This window comes from Microcebus murinus, chromosome 1, assembly GCF_040939455.1.
Source record: "Microcebus murinus isolate Inina chromosome 1, M.murinus_Inina_mat1.0, whole genome shotgun sequence".
Lineage (NCBI taxonomy): Eukaryota > Metazoa > Chordata > Mammalia > Primates > Cheirogaleidae > Microcebus > Microcebus murinus.
Window position 1 is genome coordinate 79,169,044 of NC_134104.1, and position 15,063 is coordinate 79,184,106.

General features: G+C 43.3%; 1 protein-coding gene across 7 annotated transcripts in view; it reads left to right on the forward strand.

The window, feature by feature from the left end:
- The window catches only part of ABCC5 (ATP binding cassette subfamily C member 5), an 82,672-nt gene that overhangs the window by 23,388 nt on the left and 44,221 nt on the right, over window positions 1-15,063 (forward strand). For 2 of the 7 annotated variants that reach the window (XM_012736930.2, XM_012736931.3), the window contains exons 3-10: window positions 829-986; window positions 1,473-1,628; window positions 2,278-2,425; window positions 7,201-7,434; window positions 7,588-7,761; window positions 8,535-8,682; window positions 10,664-10,812; window positions 11,319-11,426. In XM_012736930.2, coding sequence (XP_012592384.1) covers window positions 829-986; window positions 1,473-1,628; window positions 2,278-2,425; window positions 7,201-7,434; window positions 7,588-7,761; window positions 8,535-8,682; window positions 10,664-10,812; window positions 11,319-11,426 — 1,275 coding nt within the window. Of the gene's footprint in view, window positions 1-828; window positions 987-1,472; window positions 1,629-2,277; window positions 2,426-2,485; window positions 6,770-7,200; window positions 7,435-7,587; window positions 7,762-8,534; window positions 8,683-10,663; window positions 10,813-11,318; window positions 11,427-15,063 lie in introns of those variants that run through there. The other 5 variants (XM_076003565.1, XM_076003561.1, XM_012736936.2 and 2 more) reach the window with 5 other exon arrangements.

Genomic DNA, 15,063 nt, shown 5'->3' on the forward strand with positions numbered 1-15,063 from the left:
AGAGTTATTTTTTGAGCACTTTTACAGTAAGTGGGATAGATGTGTTCAGATTCTTGGCCCACCCTCTTCTGCCACAGTCAGACTTTGAATTACATGTACTTTTGTTAATCTAATTAATTAACATTTATAAGCTTTATAATAAATAATATGTAACTATATTTCAACTCATGAGGTCCTCTGCTTCGTGCTGCAGGAAGGGCAGATATGAGCTCTTTAGCTATGCAGCCAGGCTGAGAACCCATGTTCTGTTCTCTCTGTTGCTGATAACAGAGAGATACAGGGGCTCTTACTGCATGACAGGGATGTTTAATTGGGGCTGATTGTGAAATTTTTGTCATAGAAAATGAGCAATAGAATTTGCAGTTAGTAGTAAAGTAATTGACTTGTTTCTCATCTTGAGAAACAAGATAAAATATTCGGCGATAAAAACAAAGAGTGAAGCCTAATGTAACCTGAGGACTTTACTTAATGAATCAGCATTGGTATGTGAATTGTAACCAATGTACCACACTAATGGAAGATGTTAATAATAAGAAAAATGGATGGGGAGCAAATGGGGGAGGAGAGGAGGTATATGGGAATGCTCTGGACTTCAATTTTTCTGTAAACCTAAAGGTGTTCAAAAAAGAAAAATCTGTTAAAATTTTGAAGTATCTAGCTGAATGTTCTTTAGTGGGTCTCTGTCATACAAAGTTAGTGTTGAACCTCCTATCCCTTGGGATTTGTCAGTGAAGATGAAGCTGGTTTGCTTCATCTACCATCAGTTAGATTTGTCTCTCACCTGACTGTTAACTGTGCTCTTGCCTCCCTCCTTGTCTGTTGGAACAGTTGGAATGCCAAGATGCCTTGGAAACAGCAGCCCGAGCGGAAGGCCTTTCTCTGGATGTCTCTATGCATTCTCAGCTCAGAATTCTGGATGAGGAACATCCCAAGGGGAAATATCATCATGGCTTGAGTACTCTGAAGCCCATCCGGACCACTTCCAAGTAAGAGGGCCTGCTGGTTAATGACTCATCAGGGAAGCATCAAAGCATTTTTGAAAATTCAGGCTAAGGTTAGACCAGTTGGGGAGAACTCTGTTTGCTACATGGTGTTTTCTGTTTTTGTGTTTTTGAGATGAAGTCTTGCTCTGTTGCCTGGGCTAGAGTGCAGTGGTGTCATCATAGCTCACTGCAACGTCAAACTCCTGGGCTCAAGCAATCCTACTGCCTCAGTCTCCCGAGTAGCTAGGGCTACAGGCACACATCACCACACCTGGCTAATTTTTCTATTTTTTGTAGAGACAGGATCTTGCTATGTTGCTCAGGCTGGTCTCAAACTCCTGGCCTCAAGTGATCTCCCGCCTTGGCTTCCCAAATTGCTGGAATTATAGACATGAGCCTCCATGTTGGCCTGCTCAGTGTATTTTAAATACTGGCTGATCTCTCGGTGTGTGTGTTGACAGTTTTGTGATTTTGATTTTCTCTCCTTAGACACCAGCACCCAGTGGACAATGCTGGGCTCTTCTCCTGCATGACTTTCTCATGGCTTTCTCCTCTGGCCCGCATGGCCCACAAGAAGGGGGAGCTCTTAATGGAGGATGTGTGGTCTTTGTCCAAGCACGAGTCCTCCGACGTGAACTGCAGAAGGTAGGCGTCTCTGGTCCACCCTGGTCTCCCAGTGCTGGGTGGGTAGGGCCTGAGCTAGGAGTGGGAAGCCCGCAGCTCTGTGTCCTCTGAAGAGCCGCGCAGTCCAGTGGAGGGAGGGCGGCCGGGGGATGACTCTTTCTCTTTGCTCTTTTGCTTTACTCCTATTTCACCTTTGATCCTGTTTTAACCACGGGCTTTCTCTCTCTCTCTCAGCCCCGCTTCTCTTCCTGAGTCTGCAGGGAGATTATGTTGCTGCCTTGTGACAGAGTACATTTTTGTGGTAGCTGATTGTCATGATTAAAACTTAGTTCACAACTTTACACTTTACCACAGGAACCTTCAGAAAGGGTTGGGGACCCTTGAGAAAAGGAGTTCTTACACATTTCATTCAGGGGTGACTTTTCTGGGTGGAAGGAAAGGCTTTTGCTCGCATCATTTTTCGTATCCTGAGAGGCTCCCTGGACAGGGTCAATCTAGCTACCCCGGAAGGGTATTTTCTTCCTGAAGGTGAAGACTATGTGCACAATTTTAAAGGAGAGACTTGTATGAGTGGTGACAAAGCCTGGAGACAAAGAGTGATGGCAGGAGGGAAGCTAGGTGTGCCTTTTCCCCTGGGGAGAATGTAACGAGGACATGTGCCCTTGTTAAGACTAGAGAGACTGTGGCAAGAAGAGCTGAATGAAGCGGGGCCAGACGCTGCTTCCCTGCGAAGGGTTGTGTGGATCTTCTGCCGCACCAGGCTCATCCTGTCCATCGTGTGCCTGATGATCACGCAGCTGGCTGGCTTCAGCGGACCAGTAAGTCTAACCATCCTTTCTGACAGTCTCCAGGGGCCCGGCCACGGCCAGCTCTAACGCTCTTGTTCTGTTGCAGGGGTTGTGCTCAGCTTTGGGCTAGGTAGCCTTAGAGATGCTTCCAGGTCTGTTGAAAGGGGTCGATGGATTTTGAAGCAAAACAGTGGCTTGTCAGCCGCTGGGAGGATGAGGGGACAGTGTTGCCAGAGAAGAAACAGAACTGGCTTGCTTTCCTGGGTCGGGGGAGAAACTGAACTGATTCCAGTTCTGCACGGGACTGTGCTTCTTGGTTGTGTGTCCACATGAAATGACAGTTTTGGGTCTAGGCAAATGTGTCTTGTGGTGCTGTGAGTGGGTGAGAGAACGTTGCGTGGCATGGCTGGTGAGCCAGCGCCGATGACATGCTGGGTGCCTGGAGGCAGAGTTGTCACGTGTTTGGCGAGTCTGTGCAAATGAGCCCTGAGGAAACGAGAGGACTGTCGAGGTTTTTAAGAGTCTGACCTGGAGTCCGCTTTAAGTCTGGCTTATAGTGTGAACTATGTGGCAAGCATGGGGTGGCAGCTGTGGTGTTTCCTAGACTGAAGCAGAGTAGGTGAGAGAGCCTGTGACAATCACGCTGTTTTCTGGGCACCTGTTCCTTACACCTGCTGTGCTGCCTTACACTTGAGACTTTGATTAAATCTATTCTCTACATATTTGCCTTGAGGCATCGGAGCAGTAGTACTGCTTATACTGTGCATTTTCCATGTGTGGGTAAGCTGGAGGTTCATGGTTTTGGTAAGTATGCAATCACGATGTATAGTGATTAGGTAAAACTAATTTGCAGTTTTGTTTTTGTTTTCCTTAAATGTTTGATGCCTCTTGTTAAAGTGTTGATCTCTTTTCTGAAGCAGAGAACACTACTTTTCTGGTATTGAGTTTCTATATTAATTGACCAACTAACATACTTTTACATAAGTTTTAAGTAAGAAGGACCATGTAATTGAAATGTTGTGTTATGTTATTGACCAAATTGGCAAACATTTTCATAGAGCCAGCTTCCCCCAAGAAGAGCTTCTGTCATTGTTTCACTACAGGGTTGGTGGCTGCTCTGATCCTTCCTAGAATTCTTTCATCTGGGTAGCACCATATGCAGGCTTTCTTAATAAAGCAATAACGGGCTTTCTCACTTCCAGTTGGCCAGTGCAAGAACTTCATTGGCTCCCCTCAAAAAAAAAAAAATTCCATGGATTATTGGGATTTTAATATTTTTTTTTGGTAAAAAAGAGTTATCTGTGCATGTTCAGCTTGGTGGCTTTCCAGTCACTCCCTCGAGCATTTGTATATTTCTTAATTTCTCATTTATGGTTACAGTGCACTGGGATACTAATTTCTAATAAACTCTTCTAGATGCCAGGGAAAGCTGAGAGCCTTCCTTTAACAGGAAAACAGCAGCATGCTTTTTCTTCTCTCTGCCCTTTTGGGGAAGAGCACCTCAGGGCCAGTGTTATTTCATGAGATTCTATCCTAGAACAACTGAGAAAGCAGTGGATTCATCCATCCCTCTTATTGATAAAGAGATTTAAAAGTGTAAACAATAAAGATTTAAAAGTGTAAACAATGCAAGCTTCTTTTTTGGAGCTCCAGTTCTAATGCATTTCTTTGAATTGGAAATCGAAGAACCAGGCTGGTTTTGAGATTAGTACTAGCAATGAGCAAACCTCTTGTCTGTGGATTTAAATCCTTTTGAGGAACATCCATTTTAGATTTTTGGAAATTTCTAGTCTGGCATGACTTTCAAACTAGTTTAATCTGTTCTAATAGAAACCTATGTAAGAATGGGCTCCCCAAATGTGGGCTCCTCAAATGTAGCATCATTATTCCTTGTCTGCCCTCAGGTCTCACTGAACCTTGGCAGCCACACACACAATGAATGAAACACAGTCAAAGTTGTTGTATTTTGGTTTTTTGTGGCTGCTCGCCATTTATGGATCCAAGGTTTTGGTGATGCCAGTGGACCACCGCTGTGTGCCGGTTGCCCAAGGGTCACGATAACGTTACTGGAGTACCAGAATCTATTGAGTAGCCAAATTGCTAAATTTACAGAGATGCTTTTGGGGCCTTTCTGGATTAAGACAGTTTTAAAAGACCAGGCCTGACCTGTAATCTGTTTGTAAAGAATTAGCATCCGCCCTGTAGATCTGCAAGAGAAGGCTACCTCCTACAGTGCTATCTCTTGGTGAATGCTAACTCTGCTCCAGGGCCTTTTGGGGAAAGGACAGTGTAAAGCCTTTAGAGAGGTAAGTTTCCCGCCCTTCCAACCTCTCTCCAGCTGCAGCTTGCTTGGTGCTGTCAGGATCTGGATTTGGGGGGAGTCTCTCTGTAGTGGAACCAGTGACAGAAGCTGTTCTTTAGAATTTTCAGGATGGCTGTATTCTGCGGTCAGAATGAGAGAGTCAAGCTGGGCAGAATCTCTCGCCAAGAGTTCAGGTAAGGTAAAGTTTATTCACTGAGAATGCTTTCCACAGCCAGACAGCTATGCTGACAGTCTTGAGTTTTCTTCCAGTTTGTTTAGATTTAAATGATAAATTTGTAAACTTTTTAAAAACTAAATTTTGGTTGGATTTTTCATGAAAATCTTTTTTTTTCTTTTATCCCATACAAAATGGTTTGAAATGTCATTGCTTTTTAAAAACCCTATGTGTTGGAAATTCTTTAATCTGCTGTTTCCTCTTTTTCCCCCCTTTGAAAGTTTTGCATAGTGTAAACATTTATTATGTCTTTTACCTTCCCTGCTCCTCCCCTCTGGGAGGTGCTAATGCTATTACCCAGTGCTGAAAAATGGCACTCTAAAGGTATGGGAAGGAAGGAGCCCAAAACAACAACCTGCTGTCCCTTCAGCCTTCCTTTGGAGACTGCTCCATCAGTGCCGAGGTGTGTGGGAACATGCTTCACTGCACCGCCATCTTACTGAGTTGCTTCACGTGAGGAAAAGGGGCTTTGACCCTGTGACTCAGTTCCACATTTTGGATTGCATACTGGAAAAGAAGCCAATCTTCTTGCTAGTAAACCAACAACCAGCTGTACACAGTGGTGACCCAAGCAATGGATATAAACCTAAAAATCTGAGTGAGGGGAGAGGTGGAATACAGTAGTTCTTGGAATCTGAAATCTCCCATTTGATCAGGTTATTTACTGGGACTTGACGTAAATCTCATTGGTGGGGATCTCTCCTAGGACCTAGTGGTCATCTGGTATTAATTTACTCTCAGGAAAAACTAGAAATACAAAGTAACCTGGAGAGAGTCTGGGTTCTGGGATTCGGCATTAGTTACCCCAGGACGTGTCTGGCCTCCATTGTCTGTCATTCAGCTCTGGCTTACGGCTGCAGTAACCTCTGCTACAAGGAACCAGGATAGATGGGTGGATGGGTTTCAAGATAATTTTTTTTCTTCCTTTAGGGTGGGGGATTGATTTGGCTGCCTTTTGTTGTGGTTTGTTTTGTTTTATTTTTGTCAAGATCAATTTTAGCTACAAGGACTTGAAAAGACTCAGAAGGGTGCCACCAGTTTTTCCTCAAGGCCTAGAATTCTGTATTCTGTCCTGAGCCGAGGTAATACCTCCCAGCTTAGCGTACCAATAGCACCAGCAATTTTGAGCAGGATACCTCTTTGGGGGAGTTTTTAGTTTTGTTTTGTTTTTTAATTCTCTTTCCTTAGCAGCAAGGTCTTTAATCCTAGAGAATCTACTCCCTTGCAGAATCCTTACAACCTCAGGAGCCCTAACTGCTTGAGTGCTGTCGGCCTGGTGTACTACTTCGGACTATGGAAACAGATACTGGTTCTATTCTGTATTTCCACTGTGTGTAGTTAAAACAACAGTCAGAGGCCAGATGACCTGTTAGATGGCTAGCCCTGTATAACTCGACTCTGTATGTTCCCATTGTATGTTACTGCAATGCTCCTGTTGTACAGTGTTTGTGAGATGCTCTTTGAAGATGGTACTTTTATATTTTTTTCATTTTCAATAAAAGTACATTACTTCCCACTTCTGGTATTTAATACTGTTGCTGAATGTGCCTTGTGTGAGTGTGTGCTCCGGCGTTGCAGGACCTCAGAGCTGGAGGTGGCACTCGGTGGTTCTTGGGGGCTGGCTGCCTTCCCTCTCTGCAGGTGGTGTTAGACATATGCTACCTGAGGTAACATGTTTTTGTTTTTGGGAGGGAGTCGGGAGTGGGGAGGGCTCATGGGAGGGTCTCTGGATTTTTGATAGTCTGCTTTGTTTGCTCTCTTCTGTACTATTAAACTGCTGATGTTTATTTTCAGGAATGTTTTGCAAATGCACTTCTCACTCTTCCCCAGTACAACTGTAGGTACACTGTTCCTTTTTATCAAATAAGCACGTTTGAAACGATCCAAAAAAGGTCTTAATTTCATTTAAAGAAACGTATCCATGTGTGGAGTTACTGGAATAAGGTCAAAGATATACTTTTGAATGACCACGTGTTTAGAATTAATTTCAGCTCATGGACAGGTTTATGTTACATTAGAAAGAGTAATGGTTTTGATAGTGTCCTTAAGAAGAAAGTCTCAAATTAGACTTACCTCCTGAAAAATGTCCTGAATAAATTACTGCAGGCAGTTTGTAATAATATTTGGGCCTCCAAGAAGATTTTCATGTGCTTGCACACTGGTCGCTGTACAGTGGAGCTGCCTACTCTTTCTAACTTAACATAAAACTATGGCATTGTGTGTGGGTGCTGTGGAGATGTTGACAGTGGTGTATGTTTCTCCCTGTAGGCCTTCATGGTGAAACACCTCTTGGAGTACACCCAGGCAACAGAGTCTAACCTGCAGTACAGCTTGCTGTTAGTCCTGGGCCTCCTCCTGACAGAAATTGTGCGGTCTTGGTCACTGGCACTCACTTGGGCGTTGAATTACCGAACTGGTGTCCGCTTGCGGGGGGCCATCCTAACTATGGCATTTAAGAAGATCCTTAAGTTAAAGAACATTAAAGAAAAATCCCTGGGTGAGGTGAGTGAGGGATGTTTGTTTCACAGCAAAGACCAGCTTCCCAGCATGAGCCGCTTTCTTTCCTCTGGGGCCCTGCTTTGTCCCTTATCTTCCTTCTGAGACAAGTGACCTGCGTCTTTGCAGGGCCCTCTCACTACTCTTTGTGTCTTGTAGCTCATCAACATTTGCTCCAACGATGGGCACAGGATGTTCGAGGCAGCTGCTGTTGGCAGCTTGTTGGCTGGAGGACCCGTTGTTGCCATCTTAGGCATGATTTATAATGTAATTATCTTGGGACCAACAGGCTTCCTGGGATCTGCTGTTTTTATCCTCTTTTATCCAGCCATGGTGAGTAAATCTCCTAGCTGTGTCTTGGCAGCTTATCCTTAGGAGATGAGTTACTTCCAGGGAGTTATAGTAGGCATCAATGGGGTATCACATCTCTGATTGGAAATTTCCTCAAAGCAGTTAGCTGGTTTGGAAAAATCTGGAGCTGGACAGTGCTCGGTCCATCTGGGCAGAAATGTGACTTGAGAGGAAGTGAAGTGTCATTTGCATAAAGGCAGTGGCTCCTAATGACATTTAAAAAGAGAGAGGGTCTTGCCAGCCATGGTGTCACACCATGGTAGCTGGGTGGTCCCAGCTACTTGGGAGGCTAAGGCGAGAGGATAGCTTGAGCTGGGGAGTTTGAGACTAGCCTGGGCAACATAGCCAAGACCCAGTTTTTTTTAAAAAAACACCAAAAACCAAAAAAACTATTAAAAAGAAAAAGAGAGAGTCTGAGTGAAGGAGAAGACCAGCAGGTGAACCCCTCCTGGCTCCAGGTAACACAGGAGTGTTTGAGTCATGCCCTCTCGAGTTGGTTCTGATGTGGCTCTCCTGCTTCCCCTTTGGTAGCACTCCATGTCTATGGTCACTGTGAGAACGAATATTTGTCTTCACTGCCTTGTAAAGAGAAGATAATTAATATTGTCAGTCAGTAGGTCACAGTATAAGTAATGAAATCTGGCTTGTCTAAACAGAATTATATGCTTATTTTATTTAGAATGACCTTAAGCAGATTAGGCAGTTCTCAAGTTGGAATGAGCTTTGATTTGGTGTGGCATCTCTTTTCTTTTCAGATGTTCGCATCACGGCTCACTGCATATTTTAGGAGAAAATGTGTGGCTGCCACAGATGACCGTGTCCAGAAGATGAATGAAGTTCTTACCTACATTAAATTTATTAAAATGTATGCCTGGGTGAAAGCATTTTCTCAGAGTGTCCAAAGTGAGTTTAAAGATTTCATATGTGCATATGGTAGAAGGACTTTGGATTCTTTGGGTCTGATTACTCATACAGCTTTGTTTCCTGAGGACGTTAGATACTAGGACACCTAATGTCATAGGGTCATAATAGTCTTAACATATACATAACAGTCTTTGTGTTTAGAGGCATCTTAGAGAGTTATTATACCTGTAACCTCATGTTACCTATGAGGAAATTGAGACCTGGGAAAATTGTGATTGTCTCAAGATAAGTCAGCTAGTTAGGAACAATTCAGTTTCAAAGCCCCTGAGTATATTCTTGGCTTGTCCATGATTTCCTGGCCTGGCCATGAGACTGTCACAGAAGACAGTATCAAATGACTGCTGAGAATTCCACTTTTGCCCCTTTTGCTCCATGGTTGCAAATGCACCAGAGGCGATTGTATGACCTGAGTGGTGATCTGGGAGTCAGGATGGCTGGACTCTGGTCCTATCTGCCACTCACTAGGAGCTTTTTTGTTTGTTTTTTAGTTTTTTTTAATGATTGATTGATGTTGAGTCACAAGGTTCTCAGTGCCTGGCCCCATCCTGATCTGTAAATTCAATGCAGACATAAACATGTGCAATATGTAAGTGTCACAAAGCTAGGAGGAATAATCAGCACAGACTGGGCATTCAGAAAGATCTCAACAGAAGTTGGAATGATGGGCCTTAAGACAGGTAAAATTGAAGAAGGATGTATTTAAAGGCATGTGAGAGTTTAAATATATAGGTACATTTCATCTTTATTTAAATAAAAAAGATATGGGCTGTTAGTAGACTATAAGCTGACTGAATACAGTGCTGTTAAACAGTTAATGCAGTTCTAAGTGGAATAGAAATACAGTGTTCAGATCAAGGCATCTGATTTAGTTTCCCTGACTCAACCTTCAGGAACTTTATGTCCAGTGTTATTTATGAGGGCTGTTAAGCTAAGAAGCATCTACAGGAGGTGACCATGCAGAGGTGTCCAGCAGTGGATTGGGCTGCCTTGTTAAGTAGCAAGTTTGTTTCCACCGGGGTGGAACAAACGGATTCCGAATGGATGTTTGCCAGCATGTTGATGGCAGGATGTCTCTTCAGGGTTCTTTCTGCCTCTCAGATTCTATAGTTTTATGATCTTGTTTCTAAGATGGCACCCATCCTTCATCTCTGACTGGTGTCTGTACCTGTGTGTGTTAATTTGCAAAGAGCAATGAGTTTTGTGTTTTTATGTGACTTACAAATTAGCTCTGAAGATAGTTCCCAATGCAATGGTAATACCTTTAAGGTAAGTGCATAGCCTCTCAGAAGAATTACTTTTATATTTAAAAATACATCACCATTTTATCGTTCTACTCCCTGCTCTGTGGTCTTTAGTATTCCATCATTGCTCTGTTAATGAGAGTGTTGGTTTTGTAGATATTTAATAAAAATTGTTCTGCCTATAGAAATTGTATATTTCACCCATCTTCTTCCAATCATCCCTAGAGCTTTTTGATATGGAAGCTTCTATCCCATTGCCAACATACAGCAGGCTCTCTAGGAAATCTCAGTCCCTTTTTAATTCTCCACTGCCATTGTATAGTCTTCCCTATAGTGCCTTAGGCAAAACAAACATAACACCTAGGTAAGAAAACAAACTGCCAATTGTAGAGACAATTAATGCTTCATTCCTTCAAAAACTAAGAAATTTAAAAGAAGAATCAGAAAAGGGCAGAAGGTGGTCATTGTACTCACATGTAGTGACAGCTTCCTGTTAGATTCATTCCTGTGCCTTGCTCCATTTCAAACCTCAGGCTTATGTGCCATCTTTAATGGCAGAACTGATAGTCATTGACCTAGTGTCTGCATCATAGGTGTTAAAGGGTCATTTTGAAATTTATGTGTGGCTGAAGACCAACAGAGTCTTATTTGGTGGTGGAGGAGCAATGTTCCAAGGTTTCTTTTAACTTGCTTTGAAATTGGCTTGCTTTTGTTCATAGAAATCCGAGAGGAGGAGCGTCGGATATTGGAAAAAGCTGGGTACTTTCAGAGCATCACTGTTGGTGTGGCTCCCATCGTGGTGGTAATTGCCAGCGTGGTGACATTCTCTGTTCACATGACCCTGGGCTTCGATCTGACAGCAGCACAGGTCAGGGAACCCTCAGGGACGGGGAACATTTTAGAAATACCATAGATTGGAGATTCCCCCAAGAACTAGAAGGTGTTTTTTCATACACGTGATTGAGCTCAGAAGTGAGCCAGCCCTTATGCACAAATAGTGTGTGGGTTGTTTTAGATGACCTAAGTTTGGTTTTAAGTATGAAAATACAGATCATCCTGTGTTTCGGATTTAGTGAGAATTTTTTTTTTTTTAATTTTTTAAATATTTTAATTTTTGAAAAAGGCCGCGGCGCGGCGCCACCGACCCAGCCCGACCGTATGGGCCGCAGCCGCCGCCGCCTGGCGCAGAGGCTTAGTGAGAATTTAATTGAAGGTCTCATAAAAACCCTATTTTTTAAAAAATGTAACTAACTTGTAGTGACATTGGACAGTCAGGCTGTAGCTGTCCTAGTGCCTGCAAGGAAATTGCTGATGTCTTGTTGTTTTAAGTGCACAGCCTAATCAGGCTCAGATTCTGCTCTTTCCTGTTTTTAGGCTTTCACAGTGGTGACTGTCTTCAATTCCATGACTTTTGCTTTGAAAGTAACACCATTCTCAGTAAAGTCCCTCTCGGAAGCATCTGTTGCTGTTGACAGATTTAAGGTAAGTGGCTCCTTTCCCTCCTCCCATGTCAGGAGCCATCCTGGCACAACCAACTGCTGCCTCTGTCCCAAGGGCCACGCAGGCCGGCTGCACTTGGCTTTGGCTTACTGTTAGCCTTTTGGCAAGTTGATAAGAAAGGGGGCAGTGGAGGAGACTGAATTAAGGAATGAGACTAGTCACCTTTTTAAATTACTGTGAATTTTTATGTCTTGTGGATGACGGGCTCTGGCCTCCCAGGATTTCAGTGTTCCCCTTTAGCGCTGGCCTCTCCATCTGGGCCTGACAGGGACATGTGTCATATCTCACTGGGCCTGGAAGTGATTTAAATCTAGAAGAATAGTGCTGTTAGGTGACTCTCAGGGTGTTCTCCCCTTGATCTTTGCATCTTTGCCTCTGTCATTTTGATTGGTTGACATCCTAATTCCTTTTTTTTTCTTTCGAGACAGTCTCACTCTGTTGCCCTGGGTAGAGTGTGGTGGTGTCATCATAGCTCACTGCAACCTTAAACTCCTGGGTTCAAGTGATTCCCCCTGCCTTGGCCTCCGGAGGAGCTGGGACTATAGGCACATGCCATCCACCTGGCGAATTTTTCCTTTTTTGGTAGAGATGGGGTCTCAATCTTACTCAGGCTGGTCTCAAACTAAGTCCTTTTTGATACTTTTTTTTCTTGCCCTATGGTTGTCAATCATAATGCAGGGAATGCAGTGACTTGGAAATAGTCCTAATAGATCATGTTGAGAAGTACAGTTAATTATCAGTTTCTTTTCTTTTTGTTTTTTGTTTTTTTGGGTTTTTTTTTTTTGAGACAGAGTCTCACTTTGTTGCCCAGGCTAGAGTGAGTGCCCTGGCGTCAGCCTAGCTCACAGCAACCTCAAACTCCTGGGCTCAAGCAATCCTGCTGCCTCAGCCTCCCGAGTAGCTGGGACTAGTTGGCCAATTAATTTCTTTCTATTTATAGTAGAGATGGGTTCTCACTCTTGCTCAGGTTGGTTTCGAACTCCTGAGCTCGCATGAGCCACTACACCCAGCCATCAGTTTCTTTTCTTGCAAGTGGTTGGTTGATCATACTTTGGCTGTGTTCTTTGTGCCTTCAGAATAATACAAATACATGATACAAGAGGAGGGAGTTTATTTGGGAAGGAGAGAGAGAGAAAGATTTGAAAGTGGTTAGCATTTTACAAAAAAAGAGGAGTGTCATGTGGGCTGGAATTCTTTGACAATGCCACTGTGTAGATTAGCTCCTGGGCTCTTGCTTATATGTCCTGGCCACTGGGAGCAATACAAAAATAACTTTGGTGACATGAAGACTTGAAGCCCAGATGTTCGAGGGATGAATATCATCATCTTAGAGGTTTGGGAGAATACAAATTGGGTTTTCCTCTTCAGAAGAATGAAGAATAGCTTTCCAGGATTTATTTCTGTTCTACTTATTTACAGTTAACTAAGTGAATTTTATTTGGTCAAGACAGTCCTCAAGAATGCACTCCCATCCCCACATCCTCCCCACCCCAGCCTGGCTGCTAGGTCAGGAGCAAGGGTTGTGTGAAAAGAAACGGTCTAAGGGTAATCAGAGCTTTATTTTGCTGAGCCCACAATGCCGAGTCATGGAAAAACGCATTTGATCATAAGTTCTCCCCACTGTTTGTTCCTATATTCTGTTTTATTTTTTGTTTTGTTTTGTTTTGAGAGAGTCTCGCTCTGTTTCCTGGGGCTAGAATGCAGTGGCATCATTATAGGTCACTGCAGTCTCAAACTCCTGGCCTCAAGTGATCCTCCTGCCTCAGCCTCCTGAGTAGGTAGAACTACAGGTGTGCACCACCATGTTTGGCTAATTTTTCTGTATTTAGTAGAGACAGGATCTTGCTCTTGTTCAGGCTGGTCTTGAACTTCTGAGCTCAAGCAATCCTCCCACCTTGGCCTCCCAAAGTGCTAGGATTACAGGCGTGAGCCACTGTGCCCAGCCTGTTCTTATATTCTTGTTAGTGAATGAATTTTGTGGCATTTTGGATTAAGAAATGAGAGTGTATAGTGTCGGTTTGTTCTCTTGTTTTTTGAGGGTTCTCTTCACTTATCAGTAAGGACTTATAAGCAGGTGTCTTTTCACACCATAGTTCTCTCCTCTGTGCAGGAAGCTTTGGAGTTAACAATAGAAGCAAAATCACCCAGAGCTCTATTATATGCCCCATGAGACGTCAGTCCCATTCTGTCTTATTCCTCTTTGCAGTCTTTTCCCCCACTTTTTTTAATTAAATACTTGGCCGAAGATAACAAGTATTTATTCCTTAATCCCCCCAACTCTAAGCCGGTTCTTCCTTATTATCTTCAGGTGCTTATTAATTAGCATTGCATTTACTTCCCTGGGGTTTTGGGGGGGGCCTGTCTTAGCTGTAAGGCAACTGTTTTCTGAGTACATTAAAGGAAATCTGCCTGAATCCTGGGGGATCATCTAAGGCAGGCTTTTCAAAAACAATAACAAAACTGTTCCTGAGACTATGTCTTCCCAGAAAGCACCTGCTCTCCCATCATTTCTAGGAGATGGACGAGAGGACAAGGGACTTGCCTCTTTATTTTTGCAGACCTTGAGATTCAGTGAAGATGTTGTGGAAGCCTCCTTTTTACCCTGTGCCTTCTTGTTCTGTGTTACTTCCCTTCTCTCTTTTTTTTTTTTAACTGGAGTTGGGGATCTGATAGATATGCAAGTGTAGCCTTTTCTCTATCTGGCCTTCCCCGAAAGTGCATCTTGCAGAAGAACTTGTCGCCTCCTATTGGGTAGTATGAATAAAGGATAGAAGGAGAGATATAAAATTTCTAGGAGGATATTAAGCTGTAGAAAGCCACCAAGAAGCCACCTTATGGCTTTTCTGGTCAGAATGTCACTAGTGTAGTAGGGTGGCCAGCTCTAGCAAAGAAAAACACAGGTCACCCAGTTAAATACTGCACGGGCATAATTATACTGAAAAATTATTCACTGTTTTTCTCGAATCCAAATTTAACTGGGCATCCTGCATTTTAGCTGGCAACCCTGTGAGTAGTCCGCTCTCTGCCCAACAGATACATTCTGATTTGATTCTTCTTGTGAGTGAGGGTAACATTTTGATGGTCAGTATCAAAATGTGGTGAGGTTGAGTCTTATGCTTTGTGTACCTCTAAGATTCTTTTGCCCTGGAAAGTGCACATCCAAGTAGACATAAACTCAAGCGTGTGCTGAGGCCCTTCTCTGCCTGTCAGTATGTCAGGGCAGAATGACCTGAAGCCGAAATCCTCCTGAGAGGAGGGCAGGGCTGCAGGGAGTGGAAAGGAAGGACAGGGAAGGAGCTGTGCAAACCTATTGGTACCAGCATGTTTGTTTCTTAATAGTTTATTGAGGCCTAAAACATCTTCATCCTTTTAATAACTTTTGAGGGGAGAGAAATGATGGGAATTCTGTCAGCATATGGCTTTACTCTGTGAAAGTGACCAAAATATTAGGCATGTTATTCTTAGCTCCTTCTTTTAGGAAGGCTCTGAACAAATGAAACCAACAGCTGTTTTTAGCAGGGACTAAACCTAAGGTAGACCAAGAGTAAGGATTATCCAGGAAATTTAGAAACATGACACTTCTAGGAAGATTAGAGATTAGGAATGAATGGGAGAATGG